Source organism: Hirundo rustica, chromosome 6, assembly GCF_015227805.2.
Source record: "Hirundo rustica isolate bHirRus1 chromosome 6, bHirRus1.pri.v3, whole genome shotgun sequence".
In the NCBI taxonomy this organism is placed as follows: domain Eukaryota; kingdom Metazoa; phylum Chordata; class Aves; order Passeriformes; family Hirundinidae; genus Hirundo; species Hirundo rustica.
Window position 1 is genome coordinate 47,630,085 of NC_053455.1, and position 22,012 is coordinate 47,652,096.

Sequence of the window (22,012 nt, forward strand, 5' to 3'; positions counted from 1 at the left end):
CTTGTGGAAGAGTGATAGGAAAACATAGGGTATACTGGGAACAGGAAGATGTTTTCACAGTCATGGGTTTTAGCAGCAGCTGTTTTGGGTCAGATGATATGATATTATAAATAAAAAAAAAGGAGGTCAGATGTGTGGGTTGGAAATGGATATGAACAAAGACACGTTCAGCAGCATTAGCAGTGAAGGGTAATGGAAACATCATTTTCTCAGGATATTGTGGCTGGAGACATTGTGAGTAAAAGAAGCCTTTGGGAACAGAAGGGGAGCCCCAAACCTGAGAGCAGTGTCAAGGTGAGTTGGTGTCTGTAAGTGTGAGAGCATTTGCTCTGTTGAGAAAGAAAAGGGCTGTTGGCTTGGTTGGAAGTATTGAAATGATGATGTTCTGTAGTGATGAAGGCTGCCTGTATCTATCAATGCAACTGCATGCTTAAGAATGCTTCCTAACAGTGAATTGCAATTGGTTTAGCCCTAGTGAAAATGGGGGTAAAAATACTTTTATATCCAGTAATTCTGAAAGATCTCCTGAATAGCATGTTGTTCTCAGCCCATGAGCTGGGAGTCCCAGCCTTGTAGGCTCAAATGGAACTGCAAATTTGAGTAATTTTGCTTTTGTTATGCTTTTTGGCACTGAGAGTAAACAAAATGTGCAAAACTAAGTGGAACTGAACCTAAGACAGTATCACTTGCAGATGGATCTGGGGCTTTGTGGGAATGTTTGTGGCAGTGTTTTCTAAAATGCAGCAAGCAGCTACTGCTCAAACTGTCTAGGCTGGGAGAGGAAGATCAAATATCTTGTCAATTCCTGTGTTGAAACTGCCAGTATCTGGTAAATCCCCCGTCTCTTGCCATGGATAATAACAACTCTGGTTTGGGGGTCTGGGCTCTTTAGATGAGCCCTCCCTCACAATGCCTGCATTGCCTCTTCTTTCCTGTTGCATATCCTGTTCTTGTTGTTACCTCATGCTTATGGTGGTGATGGATCTGTGCAGAGAGTTTGTGTGAAGGAGGTAAGAAGGCAGTACAGAATAGGCTGTCTCCAAGCCCTCTGGGATTAAAGGCAACTGTGTCATGAAACTCCTCTGGCTTCAGTTATTTGATTTTTGACTGCCTGTTTAATGGAGAAAAATGCTGACTTTGGCTCTTCCTTTCTCTCCTGTTCAGTCCATTCCTTCTGGCAAAAAGTATAAATTTGTTGCAACAGGCCACGGCCAGTACAAGAAGGTGTTGATAGACGATGCTGCAGAGCAATAGTTTGTCTGGAGAACTCATTAACCAGGTAGGTGGGATGTGACTGTGCTCTGTGTAACAAGCTCCTGGGCTGTTCTGGCAGGATGCTGGGGTTATTTCTGCCAGCAGCACTTTGGGTGAGTTGGAAGGTGCTGTATGGGAACAGCTGGAGCCTTACTTCTGGGCTGGAATGGCACTGGTATGTGGCAGGGGTTTGTTTTGGTCTCTGCCTTTCTGATGCTGCTGGGAATCTGGATACTTCTGTTAGTTTAATCTGCAGGGCAAGTCCCTTAGCTGCTGCTGTTTGGGTGAAGATGTGTTTGCCTTTGCTAGTTCAAAGGAATGGTCTCTATCTGCTGTCTTTCCTTATGCTCTCTTAAGTTGCAAAGAGTAGATAGCTGGAAGTCATGCTGGCTGAGCATGGGGGCTGATGTACTTCTGAAATTCAAATGTTTCTGGGGTTTAATTCCCAGATTTACTGAATTAATCAGGGAGAAAACTTTTAATGACTTCAGTAACCTCTTGGAACCACTCTATAATGAGGTTGTAGCAGGAAGGATGTGAACATCTGCTGTACTGGGTAGACCAACGGAGCAGAAAGGACTGTTCTCTGATGTGCAGCAAGGGGAAGGCAGAGCTGGTTTGATGTCTCTGTGCTCTCTTGAAATGGTCTTTGGATCTCATGTTCCTATTGTGTTTATGCTCATAGATATCCTGGTGTTATCTTGAGTGGATGATGGTAGAGGGTTGTGGCAATAAGGAGGAATGGCATAGAGGGAGGTGATAACTGGTTGGATCCAACTGGGCAGCATCTGGTACAATGAGTGGAGAGGAAGTTGAGGGTGAAAACAAGCTCATTCTCTTTTTTTTTTTTTCCTACTATAAAAAAGAAGCTTTATTTCATTGCCAAGGTTAAAATAGCTCTGCCTGCCACAAAACACCTTTTGTTTCTAAATTCTTCTGGGGCCTGTGTTCCTTCTTTCCCCTCCCTCCCACCCTTAAGGAGCTGGCTTCTGAGTGTTGCATATTATATTTTTTTTGTTTTAGGCTTGTTTTTTTCCTTTTGTAGTGCCCATTTAGAGGAGGCGCCCTTTTGAATGCTGCTTTGAGATGGGCAGCAGTACAAGTCCAAGACTGCCTGAAGCTATGTTTTTAGTCCACAGACCTTGCATCCTTAACTTGCTTCTCTGCCTGTGACTTTGAGAAACCTGTTATAAGGTCTCCCCTTGATCAGTTTCCTTTCTCCTGAAGTCTGTTTCAGTGTACCAGGTGGGAAACTACTGAGCTTCAGTTCTTGACAGCGAACAGGTTTTGCTAGGTTGCCAGCAGGTTTTGTTTGCCCTACCTGAGTTTCTCTAAGCAGCTCAAGTGAAAGTGCCTTTGGCTCTGGTCTTTGTCCAGCATCCTCTCTTGAAAGGCAATTCACTGTCACAGGATGTCCTCTGGGATCCACCCAGCACTCCAAACATCCATGGCACAACACTGTTGCTCTCTGGGTTTGTTTGCATGGAAATACTGGATTTTTTCCTACTGTGAATAGCCAAATGGCTGTGACAGCTGAAGGAGTTTGGCTTGCTTTTGTTCTTAGCTGTCTGTTCTGTCTGCTCTGAGCTCCCTGCTCCCTAGCTCCTCTGTACCCCCTGAACTCCGTTCATCCTTTTTCCCTACTGCTGGATCACTGTCATGGCCTCCTTGCTCCCAAACCCTTCTGGCTCACTCCTGTCACTTGCTTTACACCACCTTATCAGCTTTCTAGTTGCTTAGACACAGGTGTTTTGTTTGTTTGGTTTTTGTGTGTGTTTGTGGGTTTTTTTGTCCTGCCCTCCCTGGGCTGCAGGGCCTTACTGCAGGCAATGGAGCAAGGTTTTTTCTGTGTCAGTTTGGGCTCTTAGTAACTGCCTGATGCCGTTTGGCATTGAAAAATGGGTAAATTCTGTACCCCCTCTCTTCCACAGCACAGCAGCTCAGGCTGGAACACACCACAATGGCTTCCAAGTGAACAGCCATTGACAGAAATCTGTTGCCTACAGGGATATGTCCTCCCGTCTGTGGTACTCTCCTGTCAGGGTCGGTCCCTGCAGGACTTGCTATGCTTGCTGCGTGCCTCTGCCCTTTGCCTTTGGGGTAAAAGCACTAAACCATGCAGCCAGGCCTGCCTTCCTCTGTCTCCTCCCTTCTGTTTATGCGCATTGCTCTCCCCAGTGGAACATTTCCTCATCCTTCATCCATGTGCAGTGGGGCTGGGGTGTGAACACAGCCTGATTGGAAGCCTAGCAGATGCAGAACCTAAGCCTTAGGTGAGACTTGCTGGTTTGCCCTGGGTGGTTGTCCTTGGTGCAGGACAAAAGCTGTTTTAAAGCACAAGTGCCTCTTAAACCACCTTCACTTAGTCTCCCAAATGTAAATGCCTTTGGCTGCTCTGCTTCATGCTAGTACTGTGACTCTTGTGCTAACAGACCTTTGTGCAGAGGCATCCATCTGGCTGTGCTGCAGTAAGGTGCCATTTATCACTCTCCAGTAAGGCTACCTTTATCTGCATTATGTGTTTTACACTGCACTCTTTAAATTTTTATGTTTGTGCTGCTGTGTGGATGTTTCTTTGTAGCCATCTCTTGCAGCAATGTTAAATATTCCTGCAGAGGCTTACCTAGGATTCTCTTGTGATTACTGGCACATTTCCAACCTCTTTTTACCTTTTTCTTTGAAAACGGGGGGTTTGAAGAAATCCCCACTTCAGGTAACTGGGTTATTCTTTCTACTTGGTTTTTGCCCTTTGAGTAGGTAAGGGGTTACAGAATAGAGATAAGACTGGTAAAGTGAAAAATTAAGTGAAGGTTTGCTAAATGAACTGCTCTTATAGCATCACTGCAAAATGGGAAGACTTCAAAAAAGGCAAAAGGGGCTCTTTTTTTGTTTCTCTTTGCAGTTTGGCTTGAGGAACTGTTGGTCAGTTCCATATCCCCTGCACATGAAAAAGGAAAACTCAGTAGGCAGCTCTTTATATTCTGTTTGGACTAAACATAGCAATCCTATATTAGCTGTATAGGATCACCTCAGCATATGACCAAGTCCCTTTTGAAACATAAAAAACCCATCTCCCGACTTTCATGCTCACAAGCCCCTGCTAGCAATAGAGTTGCAAAGGGTAATATTGGAAAGCCCAGTTGTCTCTGTGGGCGGGCAGAGTTGGGGATTTTCCTTTAAATGCCCTTTTTTCAGGACATCAGGGACAAGCAGGTGCGCAACTGTCATGATGCTCACCCTGAAAATGAGACTACATGTGGTTAGCAGAACCCCTCAGAAACCAGCACCTTGTTCAATACAGAATTGGATACCCACCTGCCACAGCAAGGTCTTATTGTGGAAGCATTAACCACCAGCTATTGTGGAGAAAATGTGGTAAAATACATAACAGAACTTGATAAATGAACCAAAACTGTTCTTCTGTGCATTATTATGTAGTAAACCAGCCTAGGAGGATGTCAGATGATGCCCATTTTGTTAGGCAGAGGAACTGCTTGGTGAGATCAGGATATCTTACTCTGTCTCTTGTCTGTGCCTTGGGTGAAAGGATGAGTTTCCATTTTGTTCTCAGAAAATGGGCGTGGGGTACACTTTCAATAGAGGAGATAGGGATTATATGTATCCTCTTTGAGTTTGGTTTCTAAGACTCCCTAGAGATACGGAGCAACCCAGATTCCTTCATCTCATCTGTGACTGCTGCTGTTCCTAGGATCTATCTCTGTCTTAGATAAATGCAACAAAAGCAACAACAAAAAAATCAGATTCCAGTATCCTACTGTAAACTGTTTTTTTTTTTTTTTCTATAGGCAGCTTGTCCTCTTCAGTGTGTGCCTTCACTCCCTTTACTCTGTTACTGCATCCAGTGGCTGTTGTTGACTCTTTCTAGAACAAACATGTTTGTTTTCCTGCCACCTGAGGATGTGGTAGTTATGCATTTGAGCTTTTAAATGTATGGAGGGTAACCCTTAAGCCTGCAGCACTGGGGCTGCTGGCTTGGAGGGGTTTTATTTAATTTCCTTTTTTCCTTACACTTGGCTCCACTGGGCAGTAAACTCAGCCACAGGTGCCTTCTGGGTTGGTGCACCTCCAGAGGTGTGGAGCAGCCTGGCTTCAGTTGACTGACCATCCTGATGCTGTCCTGTTGAAGCTCTTGGTGTGCTCCTCGGCCCCTCTGGGCCGAAAGCGGCTCACCTCAAACACGGTGCTGATCTTTGTCATGGGTTTGGCAGCCAGTTCCTTCAGTTTCCGGGCGTCAAAACGTGGCTTGTGTAGAAGGATGGGTAAGCGGCGGGGAAGAAAGATACTTTCTTCCTTCTGTGGCTTCTTCTCTTCTGCTTGCTGCTTCTTCTCCTTGGTGAGTGTCACCTGGTATAAAATGGCATCCCACATTTTCATGGCTTTTGATTTAACCAGCATGCAGTCTTGCTCGATGACTGCTTGAGCAACGTCCTCTTTATTCCCTTCCTCCTGTCCCAGCTTTTCTGGCTTGGACTCTGGAAAGTTGGTTGCTTCTGGCTGTACCATCAAGTGCTTCCTGAGGCGATGCCAGCCACGGGAACTGGTTCCAGGAGATCTTGGTGCTTCTGACGACGGTGCTGGCTCAGCCTTGGGGGGACAGCTGGTGTTGGGTGAGCTGGGAGTCATCTGGGGTTCAGTGATGTGTTCTGCCTTGGTGTCTGTGGAGGTAGACCCAGTACCATCAGCTTGTGCTGGAGATGCTGTCGCTGGGCGTGCTTGCCTCCAGGGAGCACTGGATGTTGATGGTTTTAGGATGTCTCTGTCTTGCTTGGGTAATTCAGGAGCTGTCTTGGGTCTGGATGTTTCTGTGCCGCTTTCAAGGGTTGTAGGCTTATTGGCGTGGGCATCAGAGGTGCTGGGCTTCTCATTAGGAACAGGCTTGGGAGCTTGATCAGGAGGCTCTGTCTCTGCAGCAGGAAGGATGGGAGGTTTTGGCAAGGGGGGAGTAGCCATGCTGTCCTTAAGTGAGGTGGGTGTCTGCTCTGGAGATGGTTCAGAGCGGCTTGTTGGAGGTGCTGGGGAAGTAGGCCTTTCGTCTTTGTGGCTGACAGCTCCTTGGGTCGGGTTTGGTGTGGGAGTCTTAGGCCTGGGTGGCTTGACACTGTGGAAATAAGTGTTCACCTTGGTGACATAGGTAACCTCTGGTGCCCTTTCTTTACTGGGAGTACTGGAAGGAGAAGGCTGGGGGCAAATAGGTACTGAAGGGTCAGATGGAGAGAGAAGGTGGGAGCCCATGCCTTCTGGCTGCAGTGGAGTCTCAGGAGCTCCTGGCTTCTGAAGCAGGGGCATGGCCGAGGAGGCTGTGAGCTTGACGTGCTCAGCGATGCGCCGCTGCTCGGTGACCTTCAGCGTGAAAGGCTTTCCCTTCCGGAAAGGGGAGGGGGGACGGTGGCTGACGGGCCTGATGGAGAGGTGGGTTGGCAGAGGGGCAGAGAGGGGAGCTGTGGCTTCAGGGGCTTCCGCTGGGGCAGCGCTCTCAGCACACTCTTGGTCGGGGCTGGCTTCGTTCACAGGCGAAAGGCTGGAGCGGAAGGACTTGCCCTGCTCTGAGGTGAGGATGGTGTTCTTCCTGGCTGCCTTCTTCAGCAGCCGCTGCAGCCGCAGGTTGTCCTTCCCAGGCTTTGGCAGGGTGGGAGGGGGAGAAAGGGGGTGGTGATTGGAAAGGATCTGGGTGGAGGATGATACTGTTATCAGCATTGTCATTTCCTGCAAGAGAAGACCAAGTTTAGAGTTGGCGTGGGCTTAGCCCTGGGCAAGATTCTGAAATATTGATATACAAGTCCTCTTCTTCCTCTCTCTAAAAGCTTATGAGTATGGAGTCAATATTGTGGGAGAAGAGCATCAGTCTTCCTTTTGTTATTCTCCTGAGGTAACCTCAGCCAGTCTGGAGGAGGGTGGGTGTGGCAGGGCAAGAGATGTCCTGGGGGAAAGCTGTATTGCCAAACCTGGAGCCCTTCTGCTCCTAGACTTAGCACAGTGAGAGCTCCTGGGGACCCCAGATGTTCGTGTCTTGGCAAGTCGTAATGGGATTTGGAAGGAAATGTCAAGGGAAACAAAGTGGGTTTGAAATTTGGAAGCTTTGAAACATCTCCAGAGGCAAAAAGCAGGAATGTTTCATGGCTTTCCAAATTTCAGTTATTAATACTGTGATACAATGTTGCATACAACAGAACAGCCATAAACTACTTGTGTCATTTGAATCAAAGTCAACCCTGGCCTTGATTCATTTCAGCTGGCATGAAGACACCCCTGTGAAATACAGGGCTTCTCAGAAGCTCTGTTTATCAGTGAGGAAGTGCTTTGTCGCAGCACTGACTCTGGCTGGTCTTTTCTTGCTGCACGAAGCACAGGGACATTTTCCTCCAAGATAAAACCAAGATTTCTCTTTCCCTTGGGAAGCTTTTCCCCTGTCTTGCCTTTATCACTCATTCTTGAGAGCAGCAGAAATGGCTCGTGCTCTGTGTCAGGTCTGATCTCCAGTGGCAATTGCAGCCCTTTGGCCACTGCTGGGCTGCTCCTGCACAGATGCATGGCTGCTTTTCCTGCTCCTACTTGTCACTGCCTCCTTCCTGAGGAGTGCAGGTCAGTGGAGCTCAGTGACCACTGGTCAGGTGAGCGCAGTGGAGCTAAGGGTCTGTGTTGGGGAAACAAAGATAAAGCTAGTTCTCTCTTTTTTTTCTTCCTGAGCAAGCTGGGGAGCACCAAACAGCCTCTGACCTGCCATGACTCTTTGGCAGCCCCAGGAAGGAAATCTGACTCTATCCTGGCTCTTGCTCAGCACAGAGTTGCTGAGCTTTGCTATGAAATGAGGCATAAATCACCGAGCCCCTTAATTCCTGGTGCTGGATGCAACTGAGCATCCTGAAACAAGGAAGAGGAGGGCAGGGTGATGTCAGGCTTGCTCTCAGGGGCTATTTATTTCATGTGCTATGTTCTGTTCCTGGTGGCTCTCCCAGTCTGCTCTGGTTAGTGTGGGTGTGTAATATGATACCTACTGTGCAGGAAAAATATCCTGACCAGAACTCTGCAAAGTTCAGAACAGCTATTTGTGCTTGAGTGCCCAGTGCTGGCTTTAGGCTTGCAGTGCTGCTGTCAGCACTAGGCTGGGAAGGTGATCCATACCCAGCAAGCAGGTGGTGTGCCTGCCAAAACTGGTTGAGGATGGGGGTAGAAGGGAGACTATTATTTTTTTTAAGGCAGCAGCAAATAAAAGCGCTGAAGAGGTGGCATATGGAGCTCAAAAGCTTCAAGGTCAAGCCCTCACAGTGGTGGATGAGCTGCCCTCCAGAGCAGAGGCTGTGGTGGGCAGGGTATAGGCAGTGCTGAGCAAGTGGTGCACTGGAAGGACATGGATATGTTGGAGCAAGTCCTGAGGAGGACCACAAAAATGATCAAAGGGATGGAACGCTTCTATGGGGTCAGGCTTGAGAGAGTTGGGATTCTTCATCCTGGAGAAGAGAAGGCTGTGGGGAGACCTTTTTGCAGCCTTTTAATATGTAAAGGTGGCTCATAAGAGAGATGGGGACAGACATTTTAGTAAGGCATGTTGCAATAGGACAAAGGGTAAAGCTTTTAAACTGGGAGGGCAGATTCAGACTAGATATATGGAAAAAGTTTTTGGTTTTTTTATGATGAGGGTGGTGAAACACTGGAACAGGTTTTCCAGAGAGGTGCTGCATGCCTTATCCCTGGAAACATTCCAGATCAGGCTGGATGGGGGTCTGGGCAGCCTGATTTAGTTGCAGATGTCCCTGTTCATTGCATGGGTGTTGGATTAGATGACCTTTGAAAGTCCCTTTCAACTAAAGGTCCCATTCAAGCTATTCTATCATTCTGTGATTTACTTTAGCTGTAGGCATGAGAGACCTGTTGTTTTCTGTGAGGAGGCTTGGAGGGGATTTGTGTCAGCTGGGGGTGACAACTGTTGGACGTTCCCAGTGTCTTATCAGCTTCATTCCTTAGGCACAAGGCTTCATTAGGATTTGCTTTGTTCCAAGAGCTGCTCTTAGAGGCAAGTCTGCCCTGTTCCAAAAAAGGCTGAGAGCCTATTTCTTTGTCATATACCTGCTTTCCTCCCCAGCCTCGTGGGTATTTTAGATTCTTCTGGGTCAGAAAGCCAAAATGTCTCAGTTGGATGGACATGTAGGTACTTTTGTGTGGCACTACTCTGGCTCTGTTTGTGTAGGAATTAGTAATTGCTTGTGGGGTTTTTTGGTGCCTTTTTTAAAATCTGCTGAAGGGTGCGCAAATACATGCACCTCATGGTAGGATTTATTGTGGAATGCCTTAGTCTGTTCCTTCTAATGTGGTCCTATGGACAGCCTGTACTACAAGATGAGCTATGGTCTGGCAGCACTGGTGAAACAGATTTATAAGGTTGACCTGCTTCAGGCTTGTGTAGGGAATACTAAAGAGTCAGGGCAGAACTTCCCAGCTACTGATCAGCTCTTGGAGTGTTTTCCTTGTCCTGTGGACTGCTGCACTCCAGAAAAATGAAGCTCCCCACATAAGGAGAAGGCTCTTGCCTGGGATTTGCTGCAAACTGCCAGATGCTACTGAGGAGGGCATAGGGGCTCTCAGAGTGAAAAGTTTAGAAGGCACACACCAGGAGAATCCCTCTGCTCCCAAAGTCAAAGGCTGTTTCATGCTGTATAACCTCAAGATTTGTTGACTCTTAAAATAGTCTGTGTTCTTAAAATCACTCTTGCTGCCATCTCAGCATCCCATCTGACTTGAAACATGTTGTGCTGTGGGTCTTGCAGTCCTTTTGGGTGGGAACTTCCATGGCCTGTGACTGTATTGGAATCTATGTGCTTGACAAATGGAGCAGCGATATGCTAAGAGACAGCAAAAGGAAATCAGCTGTTAATTTATTTGTCTTCCTTCTCATGCCTGACTTTGTTTTGAGTCTCCTTCAGAGCTTTGTGTGCTCAGGAGAAATTCTCAGCAAGGAATATTTGTCTTCCCCCTTGCCACCTAATGAAGCAAAACTAAAGGGACAGACAGACTTGCTTTATTGCCAGTGGAAAGGCTGGAGCTGAAAACCTGGGGACAACAGGGGAAGTGTTGCCTGAGAAACTTGTATGGGTTTGTGATAAGCCAGAAGGAAGTGAACCTAGAAGTCAAGCGGCTTTCAAAGGGTTAAGTTTCCCTGCTGCTGGTTGAGGTCCCATGGGGGGATGGATGCTTACCCACTCTTGGACCCCAACTGTTCTCCTGACTTGGCTCCATTTGTAATCAGCCCCGAATCAGGAATGGTGGGGAGAGTGTCAGCATGCAGGAGTAATTTGTTAAGTGATGGAAAAGTCATTTGTGTGCTGGAGTCCCTTGGCTGCACCAGCTGTCGTGCGTGGAGCAGATGGAGAGCTGCAGGAACCCAGCACTGCTGCAGATGGCCACAAACAGAGCTGGGGTTGTCAGGGGCTGTGGGGACACTCTCTGCTTTAGTGGCTTTCTTAGGCTTGGGAGGAAGCCTGCGAATCTCCTTGGGGTGGGAGACTGTGGCAGGAGTGTGGCTGTGACCTCTGCTGGGTGTGCAGCCCTCAGCATCTCCTTTGCCACGAGCATGGACATTCCCAGCACAGTTCACTTATGCTGAAGCCTTAGGGGTGGGCTGATTTACAGGGCTTTGTCAAAATGGGTGGGAGAAACCCACCTGTAATTGCTAGAGAAGATAGTGAGGGATGTGGGGTTTACAACAAGATAGTTTCTGCATAGCCCAAGGTATTGCTCATGAGAGGCCAAATGGTATCCTTAACATTGTGTTTTCTTGTCTTGCAGCTGAGCTTGGTCCTGACTCAATGCAACCCTCCATGCCGCTGTATCCTCTGCTCCACAGAAGATACTTGAAGGATGTTTCTCTTCTCCTGACTGCTCTCAGTCTGCTTTGGGTACAGCCTGACTCCTCTTGGGGTTTGAGCAATACCCCACACTGCCTCCAGATGATGAAAGGAACTAGATCAGCTGACAAAACTCATCCCTCTTTTAACTTTCTCTGTGACTCTTTGGCTTTTTTTTTCTTTTTAAACTGTCTCTACTATGGAGATGAGAGGCTCTGTTCCCCCTCCTTAAGTGTTGGAAGAGAGGCATCTGTTGCCCTGTTGAGCAGGCAAGGCTTTTGTTACGTGATTAAAAATTTTGCTTTTTGTGGCCCTCGATGGCCCTGGGTTGGTGGCAGAGAAGTGAACTCAACAGAAATCTGGTGAAGAACTGGTGTTTGGAAGGAGGGCAGTGGGCAGGTCCTGAGTGTAAAAAGACTGCAAGGAGAGTGTGATGAGAGTGCAAGGACCACTTGTCACTGTTGGTGCCAGCTGTGGGAAAGGTCTTCCCCTGTTTATGATGCAGCCTCTGTCCCTTTACATCATCTGCTCTGAGGGACTTCCACCTACTGGTCTCTGCATAGATCAAATTGCATTCAACTTAGTCCTATTTTTTTTTTTTTCTTTAGTTCCCAGATCATTCTTTAATCAGAGTTATGTACCCAAAATGTATGCCGCTTTTCTGTCTCAGCAATAGCAGCTTTGTTTCAAATAGCTGCTGCCCTCCTCTGCCTAAGGCGGATTGGAGATCTCCTTTCCCAGCTGAGGAGTGCTGACCACTGGTGTTATCTCCCTTCTCTGGGAAAGTGATTCGCTTATCCTCTAACCTGTGGGCTCCGGTGTCAGTGACTGAAACGCTTCTAGGAGTTAGATGTGGTGACACCTTGATAGCTTGTGAGCTGTGTTCCTGAAGCTGAGCAGGATATCTGGGAAATGGCTGCTGCTGGAAGCTATCATGGTGGAATGGCATCCTAGCAAATTGTGGAGACCAAGGCTTGCTGTGAACCTGAAACTGAGTCCCTCAAGAGTGGATTTCTGGCCTTGGGCCTGAGGTCTGCAAATCGCCAGAGTTGTTTCTGAACTCTCCCATGTCTTCATACTTCATGGTGTTAACAAGTTCCCCAGCCTCTCTTTAGTCTCATTTCTACCTTCTTCCCATGTCATCATAATTTTGCAACTTGTTTCTACCCTCCTAGAGGGAAGACAGCTTGTTTCTCCTCCTGCATCAGTGTGCTTTCTGCTTTTGACTGTCTGCCCCCTGGATTTTCTTTCTTTTTTTTTTTTTTTTTTTTGGTAAGCATTTAATAAAATTTGAACATGATGTTGTAATAATGGCAACTCTGAGAATTTTGTTCATGTAGGAGTCTGCAGCAAAGCTGTTTTCCAAGACCTTGAAACTCCCTTCTTGAATGTGAGGTGGAGGAAAAGCAGCATCAACCTGAGTGACAAGAAGAAAAGGAACCTGACATATGGAAAGGGGCTTTCTGTGTGCCTGCCCCATTTAGAGCCATATTACTTTGCTGCATTTTTCACTGGGAGTAATTGCCTCAAAAAGGGGGGAAGGAGTAGTGCTTGGGTGGGCAAATGAGCAGCTGGCAGAGACTTCCCGGGGGGGGGAGAGTGTGACCAGCTGGGAGAAGCACAGAGCTTAGCTCCCCAGCTAATAGACCTGAGCAATATCACAGGCTTCAATCAAAATCACTGGTGATGTCAGCTTAAAAAAAAAAAAGGAAAAATTCCTCTGTATCCTGCTAATCCAGCTTCAATAAGGTCAGTATAGCTGTCTGCACTGGAACCCAGCACACTAATGGCTCTATCTGGAACCATCTACCTTTTTATGGGGGTGACCTTCCAAGTAATAATACTTTTATGGTGTGGAGGCAATGAAGAGTTTCTGCTATTCTAACACTTCAGGAAAGTGTAGGTAAGGAAGTACATAATTCCAATATAACTTCTTGCTCTTATCTTTTTGCTGATTGGTACCCTTATTCTCTCTATCCTCTGCTTCAGTTCTGGGAGGTGGGAGTTCAAGGAGTCCTCTGTTGTTCAAAGCACTGAGCAGCATGGCCCCATTTTCTTCCCTTCAGCCTTTCCTCTGCTGTGCTGAGATTTTCAAGTGAGGCTGGAGCAGTAGCAGTGTGGTGCACAGAGGTGTTCTGGCCTGAGGTGAAAGTACCACTGCTTTGCATGTGTGCAAACTGCTTGCACCAGTTTTTCCACACGGTTCTATAGCGGGCTGGTGGAATTTGATGGCTGAAAACTTCTCCAGTTACTGTTCCTGTGCCCTGCTGGTTTGGAGAGGGCAGAGAAGGCCCTAAAGGCTGTTTGTGTGAGATTCCTTCTCTAAGGAGGGTTAATTGATAGAGTGTATTTTCTCCACTTAAAGCCCACAGGGACCTAGATGTGCTTTCAATAAACAACTGCTGTAATTCAGGTTGTGGGAGACCAGAGCTCTCTAGCGGTGGTCAGAAACCAGGGAGAGGACTGGCACAGAGCAAATGTGTGCAGCTCTTTATGAGGCACTCATCTCTGCTGGGGGAACTGTTTCCACACCTAAATTGACAATGTGTTGTTTCTCCTCCCAGAGTAACGTGGTGTGCACATGGTGGTGGGACTGGCAGAGGGCATACCAGAAAGGTGAAACCTTCTCCTACCTCCCCAGAAGGAAAGAAAGGGATACTACAGCCCAGATGTGCTGGATGTGCATTTTGGGCAATGCTAGGAGAGGATGGAGGCTCGTCTCTTCCCTCAGCAGGAACCTGTGGCTGATTTTGTGAGTGAAGGAGAGCAGGCTGGTGCCACTCTGCAGCAGTTACTGCTCTGGTGTTGGTAGCTGACTGCTTCACGTCTTTCCTCTGTTCATTTTCCACAGCTTTGTGGTTTTTGCAGCACTGACATCACAGAAGCTTTTGCTTTGAGACCTTAGCTCTGTCTTCTCCTGAGACTGCTGCATTTTGAATAAAACAAGGACAAACTGTCTCACTGAGTGAGTCTTGCAGGATTACCTCAAAGCCTGGTGGAGAAGAGAGATGCTTTCCTGGTCCCTGTATCTGCTGGCTGCCTGCATCCCCTGTGCTGCCATGCTTCCCCAAATTACCATCCCCTTGGCAGTGCCTGAAAAGAGGGACTGGGAACTTCTATGTGGGCTCTCAGTGCTCTGAACTGGGGGCATACCTTGATGTGTTGCTTCACTACAATTTCTTCTTTACCCATCTTGTCTGGATCATGTGGAAGGGGATTGTCATTTTGGCAGCATTGGCTCTGAAATAAATCTATGGGGGCTCCAGTGATGCTGAAACGTGCTGCTTGTCTTTCTGTGGCAGGCTTCAGGGCTGCTCTTTTCCCCAACAGGGTTTAACAGATGAGTTCTAAGTGAATTTATACAAGGTGGGACTGAAAAACGTGGTCCATGACTATTGCAATGCCACAAAACAGCGTTACTTAAAATTGGGGGAAACTTAAATAATGGAAAACTCAAGTGTGTTTTGAGTGTTGTGTTTTTACGTAGTACTTGTTCTGCCTTGAGACTGGGGGCTGGGCTTCTTCTGGTTCTCTTTCCAGGTATAAAATAATTACAGGCTCATGTTTACATCCATCCTAATGTATATCTGTGCATGCTAATGAACAGATCTCTGCTCAGCCCTTGCTTGCAGCTCTGCACTGGGCCTCTGGTGTGGTAATGGACACAAGAGCCTAGAGTTTCCAAATGACTTTGTTCCTTGAAATGTGTCTGCAGCTTCTGCTCTTGGAAGGAAAGGTCAGCCTTGGGGACACTTGAGCCTGACTGTCAGAGATTTGCCTCCTGCCACCATCACCTTTGGGAAGGAAAATAACCAAGCTCAAAGAGCAGAGTGGCTATAAATACTGAGGTGGCAGCTGATACGCTGCTGAACAAGGTTCTGAGGTTGGGCTGTTGGTAACGCCTTTCCCGCTCGAGACACTTTCCCTGACACTGCATTTTATATATATACATGTACACACATGTATCTATATATCTGTATATAAGCAGGTTAAGAAAAAAAAATGTATTTCACATTGACAAAAGTGCAGTTGGAGCTAGGATTTACTTTAGAAATGGAACCACTGCAATGATCCTGATGTTGAGACAGGTGATTTTCCTGAGACTGTGCGTTGAGTCCCCTGGGGGTTTTGGTTTCAGTGGAATGATTTGGTTTCGTTCACAAGTTTTCAGAAAGGTGCTTCATTTCTTCCTGATAACTCAGAAATAGTGGCTTAGCAATGCTAAAGACAGGCATTAAATAAATACAAAAAAAAAGTCACGGATTTGTGATAATGGGGAAAGGTTGAGGCAAAGTAAGAGGTAGATACCATTGGGATTTATACAAGTGAGCACTTTAAGGCATGAAAGCAGCAAATTGCAAGTGTAACTATTCAATGAGGTGCTTGGTTGGGTAGGTGGGTCTTCCCCGAGGTTGTGGAGCAGCTGTAAGTGGTTGGTGTGAGCACCTTGACTGGTCTCCTGTTTTGCTCACCTCCTCTGCGAACAGCAGCTCCAGGCATTGGTCCTGACTCCCATCCTGCTGCTCAGTCACTGTTCTCACTACCAACCTCATCTGTTCAGTGTAAGTAGTGTGAGGTTGAGACCCAGCCCAGATCTCGAATGGCCAAACCTGATCTGTTCTCTTTGGAGAGATACCTAGCCTGGATCTAGGGTGTCCGAGCAGGATCTCCTGAATCCCACAGGGATTGTGCCTTAGTTGTCTAAAACTGATGCAGCAAGGACATGTCCCAGAGCAAACAAATGAGTGAGGGAGGAACAGTTTACCACAAAAATCAGAAATTAATATTAACTGAAAAAAAAAAAAAAACCCACCAAAAGAAATGCATTACTTACTGATGTGTAATTTGTTTCCATCTGAAATCATTTGTATGTTGGGAGCATCATGTTACTCAGTCCACAGAATTAAGAGGTGATTATTCCTTTGAGATCATGTCAGGTGCTGGTTGCTTGTGACTTCTAGAGCCCTGTAGGTAAGTTCAAAACATCAGATAGAAAAGTGTTCATGGCAGCCCCTAAGTACAAGAGGTTTCTCAAAAATAAATAAAAGGACTTTTAAAAAGCATGAAAATTCTACCACCTAAAATTAGCATGAAGAGGGGCTATCGAGTGACACCGCTGCATGCTCCCAACTTTGGCTCTGCAAAGTTCAGCATCTAAAGTACTGGAGAGGTGAAGGGCAGAGGATGGTGATGTTGCCAGGACAGCTATTCTAGCAGAGTAGCTCCAGGCGATGAAACCAGTTGGAGGCTTTTCAAGTTGGCTGGTAAGATTTACTGTTTTGCTAAAGTTAGGGTAGCAAAATGCAAATCTGGAGCTGTACTTTGATTGTTCTCTTCCCCAGAGAGGAAGAGAGCAAACTCTGGCTTTGTCTTTACTTGTTCTTGGTGAGGGATGTGCTATGTGCACAAGATGCAAGTGCAGAAAATGGTGCACTGGGAGCAGAGAGTGTTTTGAGTTGATTAGTTTGGTGAATTTTGGTTCAGGGGTTTATGTGCAGTTTGACTCGAAGATCTCAGGAGGTATGTGCTGGTGCTTTGTGGTGGGTGTAGAGGTGAGCTCTCCATTTGCTTTCTTCCTGTCTGCCTCCCTGATGACTGGTGAGATCCTGCCTGGTTCTCCTTATTGCAATGCAGACCTCTGGAAGGATGTGATGAAGGTGCTCAGCCCTTCATGCAAATACCCTAATGCAATTAATTCCTCTTTGACTGACAGCTTAAATGTCCTTGTCTTTTAGGAGTGCTAGTGACTTTGTGTGTCCCCAACACTGAAGGTGTCGCTGGGGGGAAAAACAAACAAACAAACAAAAACCAAAAAAACCAAAGCAATAACAACCCAAGTGGAAACTTAAGAAACACCACATTCTGAATAAGAATATTTTAACAGATTTTAGAAATGCCCAAACTTAGAAATCCCCACATTGTACCCTGCTCTGTCACCACTTAAACCACACCAGCCTAATGCATGCATTTGCAGCATGCACTGTATGAATGATGCAAAAGGCTGGCTTGTGTTTGCACACACTGACATAGGGAGTGTTCAGATCCCTTCCTATTTCTTCCCTACACTTATTTCAAAGATGTAAAGTTTATGTTCTTATGGGCTAAGAGAGGATAAGACAGGCAGATATTTCTACCAACCGAGTTTCACAAAAGACACTAGAGACCTCCATGGAAATGCTGGTTGGCTCCCTCCCATCAGATGCAAGGAGAACAGCAGTACCAGGAAGCTAAATGGAGGGGTACATAGGTGATGTGGTCATCAATAAGTGAATGCTTGTTTGTTGACTTTTATTCTCCTTTTTATCCCTCTGAACTTCTGTGATTTGATGAAGCCATAACTAGGAGAAGATGTTGGAATCTTGAGGTTCCCCAGCCACCTTCCAAGACTCAGGTAGGTGAACCCACAGCTTGGCAGCTGTTTGCTCTCCTTGTTGTCTGAGTGACTGCTGCAAGAGGTGCATCACTGTGCATGGCAAACACTGCACCAAGGCACTTCTGGGGAAAGAAGAGGCAACCGAGGACAGAGACCCTGAGCCCAAGTGCCAAGTAGATGGTAGTAGAAGAGTCAGGGAGAAAAGGTGGTCTCTGCTCAGCCCCTTTGGGCTATTTCAGATTCCCCAGGATCCCCTTATCACCACTAAAATGAAAGTGGTCTGTTGATACTCAGAGGAGCTGGTTATAAAGTTTAAGGTTATTATGATCTCTTATTGACTGACTGCATAAAACAGGTCATTGGATTTTGCCCAGGAACAGAAAATAATTATATGTATTTATATTCTGTCCTTTCTCTGAATGTACTTACTTAGCCACTATCTGATCTGCCTTTTTATTGACAGCTACTTCAATTAACTTGGAAAGAGTGTTCAATGAACATAGGGCATCTACTTTAACCTTGAACTGCTGAATAACACCCCCCCTGCAGCATCCCTTTCTCTGGGGTGGGATAAAGAGAAGAAAGGGCATAAGGGGAACTGTATAAAATTTACTTTGCCTTCTTAAATGGCTTTTGTGATTCCCATTTCCCCTCTGCCCTGAATCATGGTAAAATGTTTCTAACTGAATGTCACAAACCAGAAGAACGCATCCCCATGCTTTCCCAGACAACGTAATTAATTTCTCTGGATACCTTTAATTATTTCAAAGCTGTTATTTATAGAAGAGACAAACATGTCAAACCCAAAATATCTGTGTCATGCAAAAGAGTAAAAAACATTGTTTTGAAAGCATTCAAACATGACTTTGGAGAGGAGGGGATATAAAGAATCATTCAGACTGCGAACTCAAGTAAAACACATTTTCCTCATAACTAAATTCACTTTGGATAAATTAACCATTTTTGAATGATGGAAGGTGTCAGTGACAGTTCCTCTGTAGCTCTACCATGGAGGTGTAAGTGCAGAGTCCTGGGCAAGTCTGGGTGAGGAAGGACCTCAGGAGCTCCTCTTGCCCAACTCGAGGGCCGAAGCAAAGTCTGCTTTGGAAGTAGATCCATTTGTTCAGTGTTGGAGAGTAATGGGTAGAAGGGGATAGGTATTGCTTTATCTCAGGAATTGGATCTCTCCTGAGCTCTGAAAGTGCACCAGTTTTTTTGGACGGATGTAGCTGATTCTATTTACAAACTCTGTAGTCTTTAATGAATGTGTAGGATTTCAGACTTCCAGGGCTATAGAGGTTTTCAGATGAACTTTTCCAGTGCTATTAGAACTCATTGGCTGAATATTAAGCATCCATGGAGGCAATGATCCATGAAAATGCTGCCTGCTGACTGGTGTGCAATGAGCACAGGGAAAGGATATTAAAAAAACCCCAAACAAAATGCACATAACCAGCCTTTGACCCAGGTGCCTATCTCCATGCAGTTTGTAAAATTATCTGGGCTAATGTGTGTGCACTGTGTGTAGAAGCATCTCCCCTGAGTGCGCTGGCTGCTGCAATCGGTCAACCAAAAGCCAGAAAAGATGAGAATAGCTGATTACACCTTCTCTGCAAGTAGCCTGGTAATACAATAAATTTCTGTGGCTCATCTCAAATAGCCAGTCTGGGTGTTCCTACCTGCCAAGAAGAAATGTGACATTGGGTCAGGATACCTGTGGAAACTTGTCTAGATCTCTACCCCAAGCTCTAGTTCCTGTTCAAGGAGGGACACTGGTTTGCTGTATCCTCTCCCATCAGGTGGAGATGCTGTCACAATAAAAGCATGCCAGGCTCTGGCTTGAGGTCAGCTGGCAGAGGGACTTTTTGTGGTTTGAGACCCTGGCTCATGTTTGTACCTCACATGTGCTCTTTGGCCCTGGCAATGCTACAGAAGGGAAGCTGGTGGCAGAGAGGGTCTTCTCCCATGACAGATGCTTGCTGCACCCTCACCTAAAGAAATTGAGTATCTTTTGGTAGCTGTGCAGGGACAGCTGGGATTGTCTCTCCCTCATCTGATCTCTGTGATCAGTAGGGATCGTGAGGTACTTAGTGTTTGCTCGCTCTCTAGGCTGGTGTGGCTGTGCTGTGGCAGCTCAAAGGAGACCCTCAGTCACCCTGCTGCTGGTGCAGGGGGAGCAGATGATGTCAAGACAGCAAAAATTATATATCCTAGAGCAGGAGCATCTAAAGTAACAAGAGACAAAGCTGATGAGAAAAATGTGGCAGGTTGTGAATGAAACTGCTGCATGATGGAATCAAGAGGTGAAATAAGGACCTGACAGAGGATGCTTTAAAAGCAGGGTATGTGGCTAAGGTATAAAACAAACGCTGGAGAGGCCTGTAGTTATGTACTAGACTGGATAGAGTGATCCACAAAGGGAAGAAAGGGCAAACATAAGTTGAGCTGCGGGTAATGTGCCTTGGTTGTGAATCAGGTGACAGCAGAGCAAATGTAAGATGCGTGGATCAGAAAAGCCCTCTTTACCAAGGGATGGAGAAAGTGCCCTCAAGTCCCATGGGAGGAGGGATCCAGATCATGCTGGGACTGGAAATAAGATGCATGACATGGACATGAGTGCTCTGACAGTGGCAGTCCATAGGATGCACAGATGTCCTTTGGGACAGCACTGAGCAGAAAGGCCATGCTCCCGGGGTATGGTGATGGGGAAGACAGAGCATGGACATGACATGTGATCCAAAGATGGATGTTGTCTGGAGCAGTTGCTTGACAAGTCCCGGAACTGAGAGGATACTGCAGGCAGCAATGTTTGCTTCTCATCTATTTGAAAATGGAGCTGCAGCAGAGAAGTCTGACTACCTGTCCTTCCCATTGCTTGTACCAACCTCACGTTTGTCAAGGTGCTTGGAGTGAAATCTGAGGGATGCGAGCGTCGCCCTGCCAGTGTGCACAAGCAGCACCACTCTGGTGGAGGCTGTGCAACCCTGCAAGATGCTCCCACTGCTCCTGCCAAATGGCTGGCAGCAGATGGGCCCCTGGCAGCATCCAGGTCCACATCTGCTGGGAAGTGCCCTGCTGTAAGCCCAGGCTCCACTTGTGCACATACACACACACACACACACACACACACACACACACACACACACACAGAGATGCTTTCTTTTGAGCTGATGGATCCGGTCCTTGGCGTGGTGGGTTGGAGCTGTGGCACCCCATTAGCTGGCAGGCGGGCATGGGGGGCTGGTGAAGGCCTTTGTCAAGCTGGGCCAAGCACAGATATGAAAAGAGAAACAGCTGGGACCTCTCCTCCCGTGCATCCCCACTCTGCTGCTAGTTTGGGCAAATATGGCATTTCTTGGAGGCGTGCCCAGCTGCTGGAGAGCTTGAGGGAAACGAGCCAGTGGCAGACAGCAAAACTGCTCGGTACGTCCGAAAGCACAGCGTGAAAGGCGCTTTGCAGTGTTAGTGCTTTGGGCAGAGCTGGAGGGGGGAGTGGAGCTGATGATACCAGGTCCACCCATGCAGCTGCCGCTCTCCTCAGCAGCACAGGGTGCCCACCCATCTCCCCACCCCACAAACTCCCACATGGAGCCAGGGCGCTGAGGATGGATACACTGTCCCCCTCCCACCTGACAAACAATAAAAGCATTGGCTGGAGGTGGGTTGCAGGAGAGAGGCGAGGGGATAAGCTGCCGGACAGCTGGAAAAGGCAAGCTGGACAGGAGATTTTAGCTCGTGCATGTTACCTGGTGACTGGAAGGCTGCAGCACTGTGCTCCACAGCTTTAAAAGCTTGTCTCTACATCCTCAGATGGGGACCCTTTCGTGCAAGCAGCAGGGAAAGAGTGGGCAGGAATCAATCTGTGACCTGAGCCAAAAATATTGCCTGCCCCACAACTCCTGAACTTCTTCTCTGCTCCTACAGGCGGGGAGGGAAGGGGGTGCTGGAGCTGCCAGGCACACAGGAGGGCACACGCTGTGTTGCTGGGGAGCCCTGCCAAGTGAAGAGGGGTGGGAGGGAGGGGACGGGAAGCTGAAGCCTGGGATATTTAGTGAAATAGAAACCGTGAACCAGAGACTTGTGTGAGGCACTGCAATCCTCTACTGGAATAGTCACGCAACTGTGGAGAGTCCTCTGGCAGCAAAACCACTCTGGGCACCCAGGCTCCAGCCACCTGGGGTTGTCCTCTCGAAGAAGTCTTACTTAAATAATGCTTTCATGTCATGCTGAGAAAGGCTTACAAACTCTTTTGCTGCGCTCCTGCTCTCTTGCTTTTTGTTCCAGGTCCCCTCAAACCCTGGTGCGTGGCAGACCCCGAGCAGTCTGTGAGAGGTGGGTGTGTGCCACGTAGCACTCGTGTGCCAAGTGCCTCTGCCTTCTTACATGCCTGCTGGTTTCCAAGAGCCATGTATGTGGAAGATCCACAGGCCTTCCCAAAGCTCTCACCCTGCAGCACAGCCAGAACCTTTTGCATGTGGAGGGGCAGCTGGGAAGAGCCACTGCCCAGAGGAGAGAGTGGAGGTTGCTG

At 47.2% G+C, this 22,012-nt stretch overlaps 2 protein-coding genes across 3 annotated transcripts in view; one reads left to right on the forward strand and one right to left on the reverse strand.

Moving 5' to 3' along the window:
* LSP1 (lymphocyte specific protein 1) overlaps positions 1-12,422 on the forward strand; it is a 48,466-nt gene extending 36,044 nt beyond the window's left edge. For both annotated transcript variants that reach the window (XM_040066188.2, XM_058421099.1), the window contains exons 9-11: positions 214-294; positions 1,165-1,279; positions 11,053-12,422. In XM_040066188.2, coding sequence (XP_039922122.1) covers positions 214-294; positions 1,165-1,254 — 171 coding nt within the window. In that variant the 3' untranslated portion in view covers positions 1,255-1,279; positions 11,053-12,422. The remainder of the gene's footprint in view (positions 1-213; positions 295-1,164; positions 1,280-11,052) is intronic.
* Positions 2,242-21,397, reverse strand: PRR33 (proline rich 33). The gene is made up of 3 exons (XM_040066187.2): positions 21,231-21,397; positions 15,946-16,076; positions 2,242-6,978 (listed from the first exon to the last, which is right to left on the reverse strand). The coding sequence occupies exons 2-3, from the start codon at positions 15,964-15,966 to the stop codon at positions 5,365-5,367; spliced, it is 1,635 nt and encodes a 544-aa protein (XP_039922121.1). The 5' UTR covers positions 15,967-16,076; positions 21,231-21,397; the 3' UTR covers positions 2,242-5,364.
* Between the last annotated feature and the right edge of the window lie 615 nt (positions 21,398-22,012).

Coding starts and splice junctions, on each gene's coding strand:
- PRR33 (XM_040066187.2), bottom strand. CDS start 15,966: ATGGAAACAAATTACACATCA. Junction 6,979..15,945: donor TGGAAACAAATTACACATCA/GTAAGTAATGCA, acceptor CTTCTCTTGCAG/GAAATGACAATGCTGATAAC.